Source organism: Falco biarmicus, chromosome 1, assembly GCF_023638135.1.
Source record: "Falco biarmicus isolate bFalBia1 chromosome 1, bFalBia1.pri, whole genome shotgun sequence".
Taxonomy (NCBI): domain Eukaryota; kingdom Metazoa; phylum Chordata; class Aves; order Falconiformes; family Falconidae; genus Falco; species Falco biarmicus.
This window is the reverse complement of record NC_079288.1, coordinates 79414310-79429163: the sequence shown is the minus strand read 5'-3', so window position 1 is coordinate 79429163 and position 14854 is coordinate 79414310. Positions and strand designations below refer to the sequence as shown.

General features: G+C 45.0%; 2 protein-coding genes and 1 long non-coding RNA gene across 4 annotated transcripts in view; 2 read left to right on the top strand and 1 right to left on the bottom strand.

Annotated features, from left to right (window-relative positions):
- Positions 1-38: 38 nt before the first annotated feature.
- On the bottom strand, positions 39-8085 carry TNIP2 (TNFAIP3 interacting protein 2). 2 transcript variants are annotated; one of them, XM_056339434.1, is made up of 6 exons: positions 7513-8085; positions 4795-5100; positions 2808-2891; positions 1974-2255; positions 1485-1604; positions 39-987 (listed from the first exon to the last, which is right to left on the bottom strand). In XM_056339434.1, exons 1-6 carry the CDS (start codon positions 7978-7980, stop codon positions 706-708), a joined length of 1542 nt encoding a protein of 513 aa, XP_056195409.1. In that variant the 5' UTR covers positions 7981-8085; the 3' UTR covers positions 39-705. The 2 variants fall into 2 exon arrangements, with proteins under 2 accessions (XP_056195409.1, XP_056195416.1); XM_056339441.1 differs by having other exon boundaries at positions 7891-8084.
- On the top strand, positions 2972-6391 carry LOC130149623 (uncharacterized). Its single transcript, XR_008821965.1, has 2 exons — positions 2972-4044; positions 4864-6391. It is a non-coding gene; the product is annotated as an uncharacterized LOC130149623 (long non-coding RNA).
- An 813-nt stretch (positions 8086-8898) lies between the features above and the next one.
- Positions 8899-14854, top strand: part of SH3BP2 (SH3 domain binding protein 2) — a 92786-nt gene continuing 86830 nt past the window's right edge. Inside the window, exons 1-2 of the mRNA XM_056339406.1 lie at positions 8899-9037; positions 12321-12438. The gene's annotated coding sequence lies outside the window, so the exon portion shown is untranslated. The remainder of the gene's footprint in view (positions 9038-12320; positions 12439-14854) is intronic.

The following is a 14854-nucleotide window of genomic DNA, read 5'->3' as shown; positions in this document are numbered from 1 at the left end:
TAAAATAAGAATACAATCAATAATTACACTAATACACATTTACAAACGTGTAAAATATTTACTTCTGGCACAGAAAAAATAAATATCCCTGTACATTGTTTCTGTGCAAAAAGACAAGCTAGTTTTAGTCAACAACCAGCCCTTTTATGTTTTCTTCACTTCTCCTGATTTTAGTTGAGCACAAGGATTTTCAGGCAAGATGTCTGAAAGTTCACCTTCAATAGACAAGAAAATACTTTCGCTTTTAATCCAGATAAAGCACAGTAAGACTTTTTCCTATCTTCTGCCAAAAAGCTCCTCCCCCGTTCTTCAGCCTACCTTTTTGGAAGACAGTAAGTTCAATAATTTTTTTCACAAGCCTTCAGACTGCTGTGAAGAATTAGACTCAAATATGAGTCAAGCTGCACTCTGAAGCAAACTACCACTGTAAGTTTCAGCTTAGTTTGTAGTAGAATTTGTATTATGCTTGCCTTCCTCGTAGCTGCCAAAACTAATTCATCATAAAAGCACCTTGCTTTATCTTGAAGTCTTTCATACAGTGTAAGAGAAGGTGAAATCAAAGAAGAGGTAGATATTGTTCATCCTCCTAATTCCTAAGAGCTGTCCATTTGAATTACTCTGTTTGAGGACTGTAGGAGATATGTATAGAGCAAAGTTTTACTGTCTATAAAGTAGTGATTGACTTAAATGCCTCCCATGACATGGTCACTGACAGCATTCAGCAACATGCTTGAGGAATTCATCACTGAGTTCATCACTGAAAAACCTCATACAATGAGGGCATCTAAGTTCACCCTGTGCCCTGCCCTCAGATCCTGAGTTTCCATTGTCCGCAGGAGGAGAAGCTTGTTCAGACTGTGAAGATGTTCTTCTCATGCCTGTTTGGCCTGGGCTGTTGCCCAGTAGATGTTCAACGTTTGTCTGTACATGCATATGATTTTGGTTACCAATGTGAACTCTGAAATGACTGCTTGTGTCTCTTGAATCCTAGAAAAAGAAAGGAGAGCACTTGAAAAAGATGCACTGAAAAGTTATTCTTTAACAAAATTTTTATCATCTGTATTTGAAACACTGCTCGTTCTTATCAGAAGATTTGTAAATAAAATATGCATCAGGTTTTGCGGTTTTATTGACACAGTTGTTAAAGAAGGCTTGCAGAAAACACAGAATATAGCCAGTACGCTCTTGAAAGATGCCACTGTTCCAAGACTCATAGCTGTCCTTCTCCTCCTTCTAAGAATTCACCCTTACTATGCTGATCCAAAATATAAGAAAAACGGTCTGGAAAGGGGTATTACATGTGTATTGGGGAGCATCTCTGTAAGAACTGACTACAAAATAATGTAAGGTTTTGATAGCTGCACAGAGCTGAATTGGTTTTAGAAGTACTAATATATTTTTTTTTTTAAAGTATATTTTAGTCCTGAATCCGGGCTGAGATGCTTTAATTGAGGAAAAAAAAAAGTAACTTGTTGCGTTCTTACCTGTCGTCTTGCTAGCTGGTGTTGCAGACATGCAACTTCTGCCTGAAGCTCTTGTATTTTACTCTGTGCTCGTTCTCTGTCAGATCTCTCAGATGTGAAATCATCTTTATAAACTAGGACCTGAAAAATAATTACTATGTTAATATTCCATAGATTAGAGCATTGGCAGGTTAGATTAGAAAGCTGAGGCAGTCCTTTGTTTTTGTAAAAACGTTGAGATTCTGGGAATAAGTAATCTTCTGTATTTTATCTGTACTTTAAAGGTATTAGTATTTTTTTTCAGATCTTTGACATCTTGCATTAAAGGCAGCAGAACTGCACGCAGTTCTTTAGTAATTTTCCTTTAAATCTGTGGTTTATCTGTATAGCCAAATGTGGCAAGACCAGCAGCAAATGTCAAAAGAATTAATTTCATTTTGTCCCCTTGGATTTCAGTTGTCTGGGGAGAAACTAAGAATTCCCACCTATAGGAAAAAGAAACTTAATGACCTGTTGCTCCAGCATTTGTATGCGTTCATTATCTCCTTCACTGGCCTTCTTCACATCTTCTAATTCTCTCCTTGTTTTTATGCATTCATTCATTTTCTCTTCCAGTAGCTTGTTTAACCGGAGTATCTCTTTGTGCATCAGGTCAGAATTCGTTTGTGTGGAAGTTACACCATGCTGCTGCTCCAGTTGTGACTTCATCTCTTTTAGCTGCAAGTGGAGTCGCTTCACATACTCATCCCTACTTGCATCGTATTTCTGCCACTTTGCATTTAAGTCTTCCACCTGAAAGATTACCCAGGAGATTCATGAAGAGCATGAAGACACAAACATCCAAGCGTTCATAGAGTGTCCATATATGCAGGACCAAAACTCGTTTAAAAGATTATATAATATGCTGGCTGAACCACTGAGTGTGGCTAAGCCACCTTACAGGGGAGCAGATTACCACGCCGTAAGCCAGGGTCTTCACAGCCAGCCAGCCTTCCCCATTCACCAGTCCATATGGACATTATTAAATAATACTGAATGGGAGGGGCTGGCAGTCACCCTGGGCCCAGTGCTGTTCTTCTGAGGTGGAATACTGATGTGTGGAAGGAACACTGAAATTCTCTTCTGCAGTGTATTTTTAACAACAAACACCCAATACATTAAAGATAATGTTGTTGTTAGCCAAGAGAATAAAGACTTACATGCCTTGTTGAAAGGACTAAGAAAATTTTGGACTCACATTAAACTGCTATTTAATTAGATTAACCAGGCTTTACCTACTTTGAGTTTACTGTAATTCAAAATACTTAATCAAATCTTACTCTTGTACAAAATGAAAGTACTCACATGAGCTACTTTTTGTTTTAACATCCTGTTTTCATCTTGTAGGTTGCAGATAAGAGCTTGAAGTGAAGTTTCATTGTCTAAAAGCTATAATTTTCAGATAAAGGAAGTGTTACTTTAACATAAAAATTGCAAATGCTGCTTAGCTATGCTGTTAAACTGTAAGTAATTTTTTTAAATTCCTCAAACTGTTTGCTATTTGTGAAACAAATGTGTACATCTAGGTCTACTTATTTCTGTATAGTCTATTCACAAATACTAATAGTATAGCCTACAGCTTTTATAATAAATAAGGAAAGCAAAAATGTACTCCGGTTTTTACCACCTCAGTATTGCTTTTAAGTAGATCTGCGTGGTGTCTGTCTTACCAAATTCTCAGCCTCCTAAAGGTAACGGGATTTTACACGCATGAGGGCCTACACTGATGACAGCAGACCTTAACAGTTTACATGAACTCCTTGGAAGTTCTAGTAGAAACTACTAGTCTGGAGTGGGGGAATGCATGACAAAGACACAGATAGGCTTTCATTTTGCTTTGTTATTACTGTCAATTTTGGCCAGCACTAGGAAGAAATTACTGAGAAAAACCCTGCTTGCTAAATAATTGACTGAAATGATACCTCTTTTTTACAGTTGACATCTGCTTAAAAAAACCCCAGTGTACATGAGTAATATAGAACACTTTTGTACAAAATTCCCTAGAATCAGCTAGTAATTGCATCTGAAATTTCTCTTCTTCAACAGGGAAGTCCCCGCTGTACAAGGTTAGCTACTTATTACATATATCAAAGTCAATCAAGTTTCCTGTCTATCAATTACACGTAAAATATATAATACTAAATGCTTCCAGTCCCTTAAAAAGTCCTTTTCTCTTATCTAGTCATTTCTTACAGGTAACTCTAATGAGAATTGGTTTTGTTGGAAATGCTCCTGGGATGTTTTACAAAATAGAACCGAGCATGTATAGTTTGTCATAAAAGCATAGGTGAGTGATCATGTGAAACACAGCATTACCACTACATAGCAGTAAGAGCATGAGACAGAATTTCTCTTTTTTGTGTGTGAGAATTGGCTGTAGCATCCCACGCAATACTCTGTTCTCTGTTATTGAAGGCAGCACCACTAATGTTATTTCCTTATGGTATTCTCATAATTATCTAACGAGTCTGAACCATCATGACTTCTGGAACAAGAGAACACCACAATCTATTCTACACTACGCTGAAAAGCTTCAGCTAAGGTGATGATGTGGTTTCAAAGCCACACAGCCATTAGGAAAGTACATCAAAATCCAGGTGTTTCTTTGTAACATTTTTGCCACCTTCCTATCATGAAGCAATTCTTCTAAATATCCCTGCTGCAGAGAAACATTGCCTTGCACTGGGAGGTCGGGGGAACCCCAGCGGGGGGTGGGGGTGGGGGGGGAAGTAGCACACACCTTGACTCATTTTTCCTTAACCAGCTTTCTGTCCGTCTGTACTACATGTGCAACACCAAATCCTGATCTAAGAAGATCACGTGCTATATCATTCTTAATATAAATACTACTTTAAAATATCTCTACTTGGTTTTGTGATTTAGATGCTTAAACAAGTAATCAGGAGATACCACCTTCAAAAGCACAGCACCATCTAGTGATTCACTGAGGCATGCTGTGGTATGAAGATACTGTCCCCTGTATATGCAGGGAAGAATTATCATGGAATTGCTGAGGTTGGAAGGGATTTCTCAGGATCCTCTCCTCCCTAAAAAAAAAAAAAGCCTCTGATGATAAGTGAGATGGCTAAAATGCAAGTGATGGACAACTGCTTCCATCCTGTATTTTTGGTACTGTGAATTACTTAGAGCCTTGCCATGGTAGCCTTTTCACCCTACATGAAATTATTTAAAGGGATATGTCTCACCATTCTCCCGTTAAAACTATCATATGCTAACTTAACACCTCAGAAACTAATAAGACTTTAAAGAGACATAGTAGCAGTAAGAATACCTGATCAGATCTTCCCATAAGTGTCTGGTCATCTGAATTCCCCTTCTCTTTTCTTTGCTTCTCTTCTAGACATTTTGCCAGATGTTGACACATTTCTGCTGTGGATGCTAATTTGCGTTGCAGTTGGTGGGTTTCATCAGTGAGTGAACGGCACAAAACATCGCTGGTGGCCTGAGCTTTTTCTCTCTCTGCCAAGCTCTTCTGAAGTCGTAAGATTTCTCTCTCCTTTTCAAATGGAGGTTGATTTATCATCTGCTGTATCTCTCCATTTTTCTCCTCTAGTTGCTGATTCAACTTCTGTACTTCCTAAACGTAAGGGAGAGGGGAAGTTATTTAAAAGCAAAGTGAACTCATATGTTGAAATATATTTAAGACTGAATTCCATATTGCAGGAATTCCATATTGCCTCTACGCTCATTGCAAAGTGACTTAAAAAGTAAAATAAATCCAATTCATTTCTGTATAACCATTCAGCCTTGGAACCGACAGATCAATCCATCAAAATCAAGAACTGCTTGGACAGCTATACAAGCGCTTCCTAGTCAACAGTATGAAGAAACAAGCAGGAAAAAATCAGGAAGGTTTTTCAAAAAGATGTGCAACTAACTAAAGATGTACCTTACAGGAAACAAAGTAGCTTAAAAGGAGTAACTATGAAGGCTCAGAAATGCTTACTGGTCCTACATTCTAAATTGCCTCATAGCAGAGATTTTCCTCAAAAACAAAAACCAACAACCAAAAAAACCCCACCCAAACACAGAACTGGAAAATCATCTTATCAGAAACCAGCAAAGTGGCTTTATTGTCTGGCACTGTCACAAGGACAAAGCAGAGGGAACATACACAGCAACTTTCTCACCTAGGGAAGGGACGAGCATTAAGGACAAGCAAAGAGAAAATTAAATCCATGTGGCAGCAATGACTCTATTTTGGCCATAGCTGACTCTCCAAGGTACATGAGGGGGTCTGACGTACTCCTGCAAAACAAGTGTGGATCTCATTGCCACATGTTCTTGTTGCATTGGAAGCTCTGTGGGATCATCCAGACTGCATTAAGTTAACATCTCTGCAGGTGTTTTGAGAAGGAAGAAGTTTGCTGGCAAGCTCTGTAGTACCATACATGTGAAGTACGCCAGTCCTGACTTTTGTCAAAAGTAGCTTGTGCTTGATTATCTTCCAAAAGTAGTGGATGCTGGTAACTGCAGAGAAATCTCTGCAGCACTGCTTTGCCAGAATCAGTGATGCCCTAGATGCCAGCGTAGACCATGAAACAGGTACAAGTTTGACTTTACCCTGCCAGCTCTTCAGAAGTGCTAATGGAGCTGTAAATCACAGGGAGCACTCTTTGCCAACATATGGGCCTTGGACTTCACAAAATGTCTTTTTTTGTTGTTATTTTTAGTGGCAATGATTTCAGTGTTTCTGATTGGGTGTGAAGTATTTATTTCTAAAAATAATAACATTAATATCTAACTTACAGAAATAGCACTTGTTCCTGTTACTGACTTTTGAATTCTTCAGCATCGTGCTAAATTTCCACTTTGCTATAGATTAAAGACATTCAGTGTCAGACTTCAAAATATATCCAGATACCCCAGGTTTGTCATCTGTCTGCAAAGTGTCTTTTGCAGAATAAGATCATCTCTCATTACAGATTTCTAAACTTGAGCTTATTTAAATGTATTTTAGGTCAGTGTCATATATGGAAATTGTTTTGTATAAGCATTAAGTCAAGAGATTACTTATGCCAAAAATACTTGTTTCAATTTTAAGTATTGACTTCTCAGTTTGGAAATTCCTTTATCTGTCTAAAGAAGTGCTTTAAAATTCTTTACGTATTTCAGACTGAACATGGGTAAGGCTTAGTGACAGTAACAAAAATAGCACTTGTGGCAGATGGGAGCGGATGCAGTTTCGAGACACTTCTTTTTCTGCCATAAAAGATACCACTCTCCATTATCGATCTCCTCACAATCCAGACTTGCCAGTTATTTCTCCAAGTCTTAACGTGCTGCCTTAATGTCAGTACAAACCACCATTTTTAAGTGCACTTAAAAAAAAAAAACCAACACAAACGGTTGAATAGCAAAAGCGGTGGCATCAGTTGTTTATCTTACAGCACAAAACTGCTGCATCAGGTCAAGAGACGGGTCTTCAGTAGGTAATAGGGAGCTTCCGCATTTCAAGATTTTTACTATTTTTCCTTCTTGTAAAAACAGTCGCATGAAGATTTATAACGCCACAGTAAGTTTTTGGCTGAGTATTTTATGATTTCCCTTCTTTAACTTACATGCAGGGCCCACCGGTGCTGCATACAAGTGACTGCGTCGCTTTGGGCACAGCCCAGCTGGGGACGCTCACCGCCAGCGCCAGGCCTGTCACCCGCACCCCGCACGGCGCTGCGGGGCTCGAACCCGCGGCGCTCTGCTCCGGGCCCTGCCCCGCCAGCTTGCGGCCCGGCCCGTGCGCGCCGCTCGCCCCCCGCTGCCGGCGCACCCCCCCCCGCCTCCCTCCGCTTCCACAGCCACCAGCGCGCGGTTCGGCGTGCAACACGGCCGCACCCTCCGGTCCGGGCACTGCCGCGCTGACCGAGCCTGCACCGCGCCTTTTCCGAGCGCGGAGCGCGGCGGCGCGGCTCCCCGGGAGCGCCGCTGCCGCCCCGCGGGGTACGCACCCTGCCGCCTGGCCGCGCTCTCTGGAGGGCACTCGCCGTGTTACCTGGTTCAGAGCCTCCATTCGTCGCGCCGAGAGTCGCTCGCTGTCCCTGAGCTGCTCGCGGGCCTGGCCCAGCTGCTCCAGCAGGCTCTCCACCAGCGAGCGGGCCGGCTCCCCGCCCGCCGCCTCCGCCTCGCCGCCCGCCGCCGTCGCCTGCCGGGCCAGGCTGCTCCGCAGCTCGCGGATCGTCGCCTCCTTGGCGGCCAGCTGCAGCTGGAGGTGCCTCAGCTGCTGAGCAGACTCGTGGTACAAGGTGCAGAGCGCGTTGTACCGAGGCACTTTATTCTTCAAGCTCCTGTTTTCCCGGTGCAGCCTCTCCAGCGTCTCCTCCACCTGTTTGAAGCGGGTCACCAAGGGGTCTGTGCTGCTACCCTCGCTTACCGAGCACATGGCCGGGAAAGGTGAGCTGCGGTCCCAGTGCTGCCCCTTCTCCTTCTTCTCCAGGGCGAGCAGCAATCCAGCCAGGTGCATATAAACCCGAAGAGGAGCCAGGCAAGGCCGGGGCTGCTCTCGCTGGTGCTCCGCTCTTCCGCCTTCCCCGCCGGGGGAGGAGGCTAGCAGCGCTCCTTTAAGGGCTCGCAGGGCCCGCCCGCTGCTTTTCAGCCGCCGCCGCCGCTTTCCTGCGGCGCCCGGTGGGCCGGGCTGGGCCGCGCCTCGCCCCTGCGCGGGGGGATCCCCGCCGCGGGGGGGGGGCAGAGCCAGTCCCTGCCGCCGGTGCGGGACCCGGCCCCGCGACCGGGACCGGGCTGGCCGGGGAACCCCGGCCCGGGGCGAAGGGGAGAGGAGGCAGCTGGGGGCTGGGCCGCGCGGGGGCAGTGCGGGAGCGGGAGGCTGCCGCGGGTACGGGGGAAGGCTGGGCCGAACGAGGGGCCGCTGAGGGAGGGCGGCTGTGGGTGAGGGGGCTGCGGAAGGCGCCGCCGAGCGGGGAGCTGGGCCCGGGGATGGGGGGGTCGCGGGGAAGATGGGGCCGGCGGGAAGCCGCTGAGGGGAGAGGGGCGGCCCGGAGCGGCGCTGGCGGACGGGGCTGGCCCCGCGTTGCGAAAGCCCCGTAGCGCAGCGCTCCAGCAGCAGCCGCTGCGGGAATTTCCGGGCCCGGGATGGGACTTTCCCAGCCGGCGGCGACCCCCGCGACCGGGCCGCTCGCCCCGCTCCGCCTCCCGCAGCGGCCCCGGGGCTGGGGCAAGCGCGACGGGGGGCGGCCCGCGGGCCCGGCCCCGGGGCGCGGCGGAGTCCCTGCCCCGGCCCGGCAGTGGAGGAGCGCCCGGGGAACCCTGTGCGGCCTGTCGGGGCTGCGCCGGCAGCAACGGGAAGGCCTGGGAGCGGGCAGAGCAGCGCGCCTCCCCTCAGAGGCTGCGCCCCTGCGCAGGTGCTGCGGAGAGCCCTCGGGGCGGCCAGCAGCTCCTGGTCATCAAAACTCGGTCACCGGGTGCAGCTGGTGCCCTCGGGATTGCACGTGGAGGTGGAGCTGATGACAGCAAAACCAGATGCCTGGCACTGAACACCCGGGTGCCTGTCGGCCGTCCTGGAGGTGGATAACTTTTCTATTAGCAGCCTAGAGAGAGAATCTATTAGCCGAGGCTGTAGCAGCTATTGGAGAGGTTACCTTGGTCTTGTATTTTTCGTAGGAGGAGGGAGTGTGAGAAGTTGGACTCATGTATTTTTTTGGATTTGTTTAGTTATGACCACGTTACACTGGTAGAACAGCTTGGGAGGAAAAAATCTTAAGCAAGTACAAAAATAAAGGCCGGATGACATTTGATTATTATACATGTTTATTCTGTGTGTATGCATGCACATGTATAATAATGTATGTGCACGCAGCCTCATTGCAGTAGGTTCAGCACAGTCGCAGATGTTTCTGGACCAAAAAGCACGTCTGTCCGATTATAGAGCAAGTGAAAATCACCACATGCAAGTGGCGGGGGGACAAAAAGAGAAGACTTTAGTCACTGTAATAGGGAGCAACCTGCTGTGTCAGCAGCTGAGCTACTCGTAGGTGTCACAGTAAACAGACATAGCAGTGAAAAATCTGTGTGGAGAAATTCACAGCAATCAGAACCTGATGAAAGAAGATACCAAACTTCAAAGTCGAGACACTCAGTTTCACTGGTAATGGGAAGCCTTGTGGTACTGGTGCATGTGAAACGCAAGATACAATGTTTCAGCCTTTCTCAAAGACAATGGTTGTAAGCTCAAACAAGAGGTTGCAATCAAATAGAAGGAAAACTATTTCCCTGTAAGGGCAATCAAACATTGGAAGTACTTTGAGCAGGAGTTTGGGCTAGAGACCTCCTCAGGTCCCTCCCAACATGAATTATCCTGCGATTCAGTTCAGCTTTTTTGAGGTGGAAAGTCATTATTTTGTCACCTCAATTATGCTAGAAGGGGTTATCCAAAAGGTTAGGAGTCATACATTGAAAATGGTCCATTAGCTTAGCTATTTCTAAAAATATAACTTAATTTTATATATGTAGAAGATCCTGTGTGACAGAAAAGGCTAAAACACTTGCCTAGGGTACAGATCTGTGGTGTATTTGCTATTTCAACTTAATTAATGTAAACGCCCCGTGATTAAGAACAGTGGAAAATCTGTGGAAGCTGAGGGAATACCATTTTTGGCTTTTTACTTGGACAGTTATGTCCTACAACCTTAAGACACTGTTTTTGCTGTGAAGAAAATCAAGTTCCTGCTTTAAAGTGCCCACACTTTATAGTTTTCATATACATTAGTAGGAAAAGTGAAAAAAATACATTGACTTAATTTTATATTTTCAGCATCATTGTGCTACAGTCAGAGTTAAGTCAAAAAATTGGAGCAAGATTACTTTTGCTTGTTGTCAAAATATTTTGTAGAAAAGTACAGTGAAGCCCTAGTAATAGATGAATCTGTTTGGTTTCCTGCCAGTTCAAATAGCAAACTGCAAGTAAACTTAAAAATCCCTTGTCTGCAGATAGGGCAGCGATGTCCTCAGACTAAACATCAGGGAATTTAGTTACTTATCAGAAAGAATACTTTATAATACAGTTATATTTGTAATTGTATCAGTATATTAAAATGAAGGATTGCAACTGATGACTGAATATTTGATATGAATAGTTCCTTGGATAAAGCCTGCACTCCCCCGAGGAAAACACCATTGTGTTAAGGGAAATTCAACCTGCGTAAGTCTTGAGTAAGAAACGGATCCCGTATGTTCTCGGGAATGCCCTTAGATGACTGTTTCCTTTTGCCAGTTCTGAAATACAGAGGAATTCCTGGGAATTCGGTAAAAGAAGCTGGTGCCAAAGGATGAGTCACATCTTGAGACAAGTTTTTTAGTGTACCTGGCTTTTCCTGGATTGCCTCTTGCGTGCTGTTCAGCAGTTTTGCTGACAGAACAGCTGGCCTATGGAGTAGCATGTTTGTCTTTTTTCAGTTTTAGACAAACAAATTAAGGCTTACTAAGTCCAGTAGTTCCGGTCAGCAAATAATTGCACGAACAACAGATATGCTCTGCACTACTTTATATAAGGAAAAAGCTATTTTCCATACCTTACTGGTCTCAAGTTGAAATACAAGGTGAAGTTCATTTTAACTCTTTCTCAGCATAGGGTGTAACAGGATATTAAAGTCACGTCAGAAAAATTTAATCTCAAATCAGATTTTGTTAAAGAAATATTGACAGTTACTTTAAGTAATTCTATGCACATTACAACCAACTGTTAGAATGCATGAGAAGTGTCATACAGTGTATGAACAAAAGTGATAACTACCTAGAAATAAAAAGGAGATGAAGCAGATCTTAGGAAACCAGGAGGAAAGGAAGGTGAACAATATAGTTAGATGAAGTATGCACAGACGTATATTTAAAAATTAATTTTAAAGCATGAGTTATTTTTAGAGCTGATAAGAATAATTCCTCTGGATGTAGTAGTTACACTTCTGTAACATTAGTGCAAATCATAAGAGTCTCTATATTTAAAAGCGTAATTCTGTGTGGACAAAGCTATAAAACATGGGGGTGGGAGGTTGTCTGTCATTCTTCCAAATAGTGACGTAGGTTCAATTTGCAAGAAACTGTATTTTTAACTTGTGAACTCGAGGCATTGTTCAGTCAATCAAGCTGTGGTTTTCCCCATTGTCTTAAGTCGCCACTAATTATCCTGGTGGGTAAATTATGACCTAATGATGCCTTGAGCTGATTTACCTAAGCAGAACTGATGAGAAATTAGTGATTAGTTAGGTAATTCTCTTGCTGCTGTAGGCTAAAATATTCAATAGCAGTTCACATTTCCTTTGATGTTGATTTTGCAGTGCAAGAGGGAGTAAAAACCTGTAATGGTTTATTTTCCCCAGTTAAATCATCTGATACACTCACTGCTACAAAAGATACCTGTCTTAGAGCTCTATGTGCATGTGAGAATCTGATTTTCATGGTGAACAAATAGAATGTCAGTGTTTTAGTGACTCACAGATTAACAATAATTACAAGATGCGGCCATGTTTACACTTCTTATGTGGGAAGGGATAAACATCCTTTGTACGCTTTACTGTATTGGATGTTCTGATAATGTAATGTTCTACATATTTTGCAGTTGGAATGGCAGACTCATTGAGGGGTTGGCTTGAGGGCATTCAGTATTCCTGAAACTAGCTGAACTCATTGCTATGACACATGTATGTAGCCACCTCTCTGCACTGAGACTTTGATTTGGATCTTTCATTCTTGTTTTCTGTTTATACACTTAACAATACTTCAGTGTAGTTAGGAAATTTGGAATGGTTTTTGTTTATTTCTAATGTAGGCTTTTCCACACATTTTTTTTCACAGTTTGAGTTTTGGAGGATGTCAAAACCAAAAAGTGTTTTGATGCTTAGGGTAGAGTCCCAGGACCTTGGTTTCTGAATCACAGCAAGGCTGAAAACCAGGATGAAGAGCCACGACACTGGTGAGATCGAAAGCAATCCTTTTGCTTTTCCCCAGGAAGTGTTTCTTTTACATTTATTTGGACTAAGATGGTTCAGTCTCAGCTGGCCACACCGTTTCGGACACCGGCCGGGACGCTGCTGGCCTCCTGGGCCACCTGGGCACGCTGGGGGCTCATGCCCAGCCGCTGCCGCCCAGCCCCCCCGGGCCCTGTCCCGCCGGGCAGTTCCCAGCCCCCTGCCCCCAGCCCGCAGCTGCCGGGGGCTGGTGTGACCCAGGGGCAGGGCCCGGCGCTCAGCCCTGGGGACCCCCACACCACCGGCCCCGGCCCCTCGGCCCGGCCTGCCCGGAGCCCCCCGCAGAGCCCCCTGCCGCCGGCACAGCCACGCTCCCCCCGGCTTCGTGCCATCTGCAAACTGACCGCGGGTGCACTCGATCCCCTCGCCCACATCATCCATAAAGGCATTAGACAGGACTGGCCCCGGCGCTGGGCCCTGGGGACACCCCTGTGACCGGCCACCGGCGGGAGGTAGCTCCATTCCCCACCGCGCTTTGGGCTCGGCCACCCGGCCAGCTCCTAGCCCAGCACAGAGCACGGCACCCAAGCCATGAGCAGCCAGTTTCTCCAGGAGATGCCGTGGGAGATGGTGTCAAAGGCTTTACTAAGGTCCAGGTAGACACCACCCATGGCCTTTCCCGCATCCAGTAGGTGGCTCACCATATCATAGAAAGAGATCAGGTTCATCAGGCAGGACGTGCCTTTCATGAACCCGTGCTGGCTGGTCCTGATCCCCTGGTTGTCCTGCACATGCCACATGATGGCACTCAGGCTGACCTGCTCCCTGGCACCTGTAGTTCCCCTGATCCTCCTTCCTGCCCTTCTCGTAGGTGGTGTCACACTGGCTGACTTCCAGTCTTCTGGGACCTCCCTAGTGAGCCCGGGCTGTTGGTAAATGATGGAGAGCACCTTGGTGAGCTCCTCTGCCAGCTCCCTCCATACCCTTTGGGTGAATCCTATCTGGCCCCACAGACCTGTGCGTGTCTGAGTGGAGCAGCAGGTCACTGACAGTTTCCTCCTGGGCTGTGGGGACTTCATTCTGCTCCTCGTCCCTGTCTTCTGGCTCAGGGAGCTGAGTAACCTGAGGGTGACGGGTCTTACTATTAAAGGCTGAGGCAAAGGCAGCATGGAGTACCTCAGCCTTTTCCTCATCCTGTGTGGCAATGTTCCCCCCTGCATCCAGTAAAGCATGCAGATTGTCCTTGGCCCTTCTTTTGTTTCTAGTGTATTTGTGAAAACATTTTTTGTTATCTTTTATGGCAGTGGCCAGCCTGAGTTCTAGCTGGGTTTTCACCTCTCTTATCGTCACCCTGCATAGCCTCACAACATCCTTATATTCCTCCAGAGCTGTCTGCCACTTCTTCCAAAGGTGGTAAACTCTCCTTTTTTCCCTTGTAACTCTTATGCCTTGTAACTCTTCAGTGCTTTAGACCCTTGCTGCAATTCACCTTCCTGTGCAGGCTTGCTGGTCCTGTACTGGGTATCCCCCCTGAAGTGTTTAGCTATTTCTGGCCCTGTTTTTTCTGGATATTTTTACATTTTGCAGTTTCTCTTTTGTTTTTCCATGGTACAATAGTACCAGTTCAGTGTGTCTGTCCTTGCAGACTGCAATTTATTTTTGTTGCTGATGTTGTCTCTTGATTTGAGAAGTTCCGAGTAGTATACTTGGTCCTTTAGGAAACTATCATGAGATAACTGATTTTTGAGCTGTAGTTTTATTTACAGGAATATAAAAGGCTCTGTGTTCATTGAACACAGGTTATTGGCAACTAGAGACAAGTTTTCATACTGACAGGCTTAGACCGCTGCAGCTACCACTCCTACTTAGAAGCAAGTTGCTTCTTTGAGATTGTAGTTTATAAATCTTAGGGGTTTGCCCATGTCTAGTCCTGGTAAGCAGTGCAGGATACGCTGGCTTGTATTTGTCATAGGACATTGTTAACCTAACAACTGATGCTTTGAAATACTCCAGACAAACCTTTTTGGGGTTGCAGGAAGCACTCCTGGACTCTGACATTCTTAATGTATATATCCATATTACAGATTCTTTGGGGATTCTATATATAGTGATTGAATTTTCTGCTTTGATTAATACAGAGTGCTGTGAATTTCCTGGTTTCTATTATTCATCTTTCCTCAAAGCCCAGACAGTTTTAAAGCTAAACTTGGAGGGAAGCAGTATAAAATTACTGAGTATGACTAAATGCCAGGCATTCAGTTGTAAGAGTGGAAACAAGAGGCTGCAGGTGGAAACCTAATTGTTTATGGATTTATTTTATACATTAATATTGTGTAATAAACCTTCCTAATGCAGGCTCCATGGTGCCTTAGATCCAGACCACCCATTCTAACTAGAACAAAATCAGTTTACACATTTCTG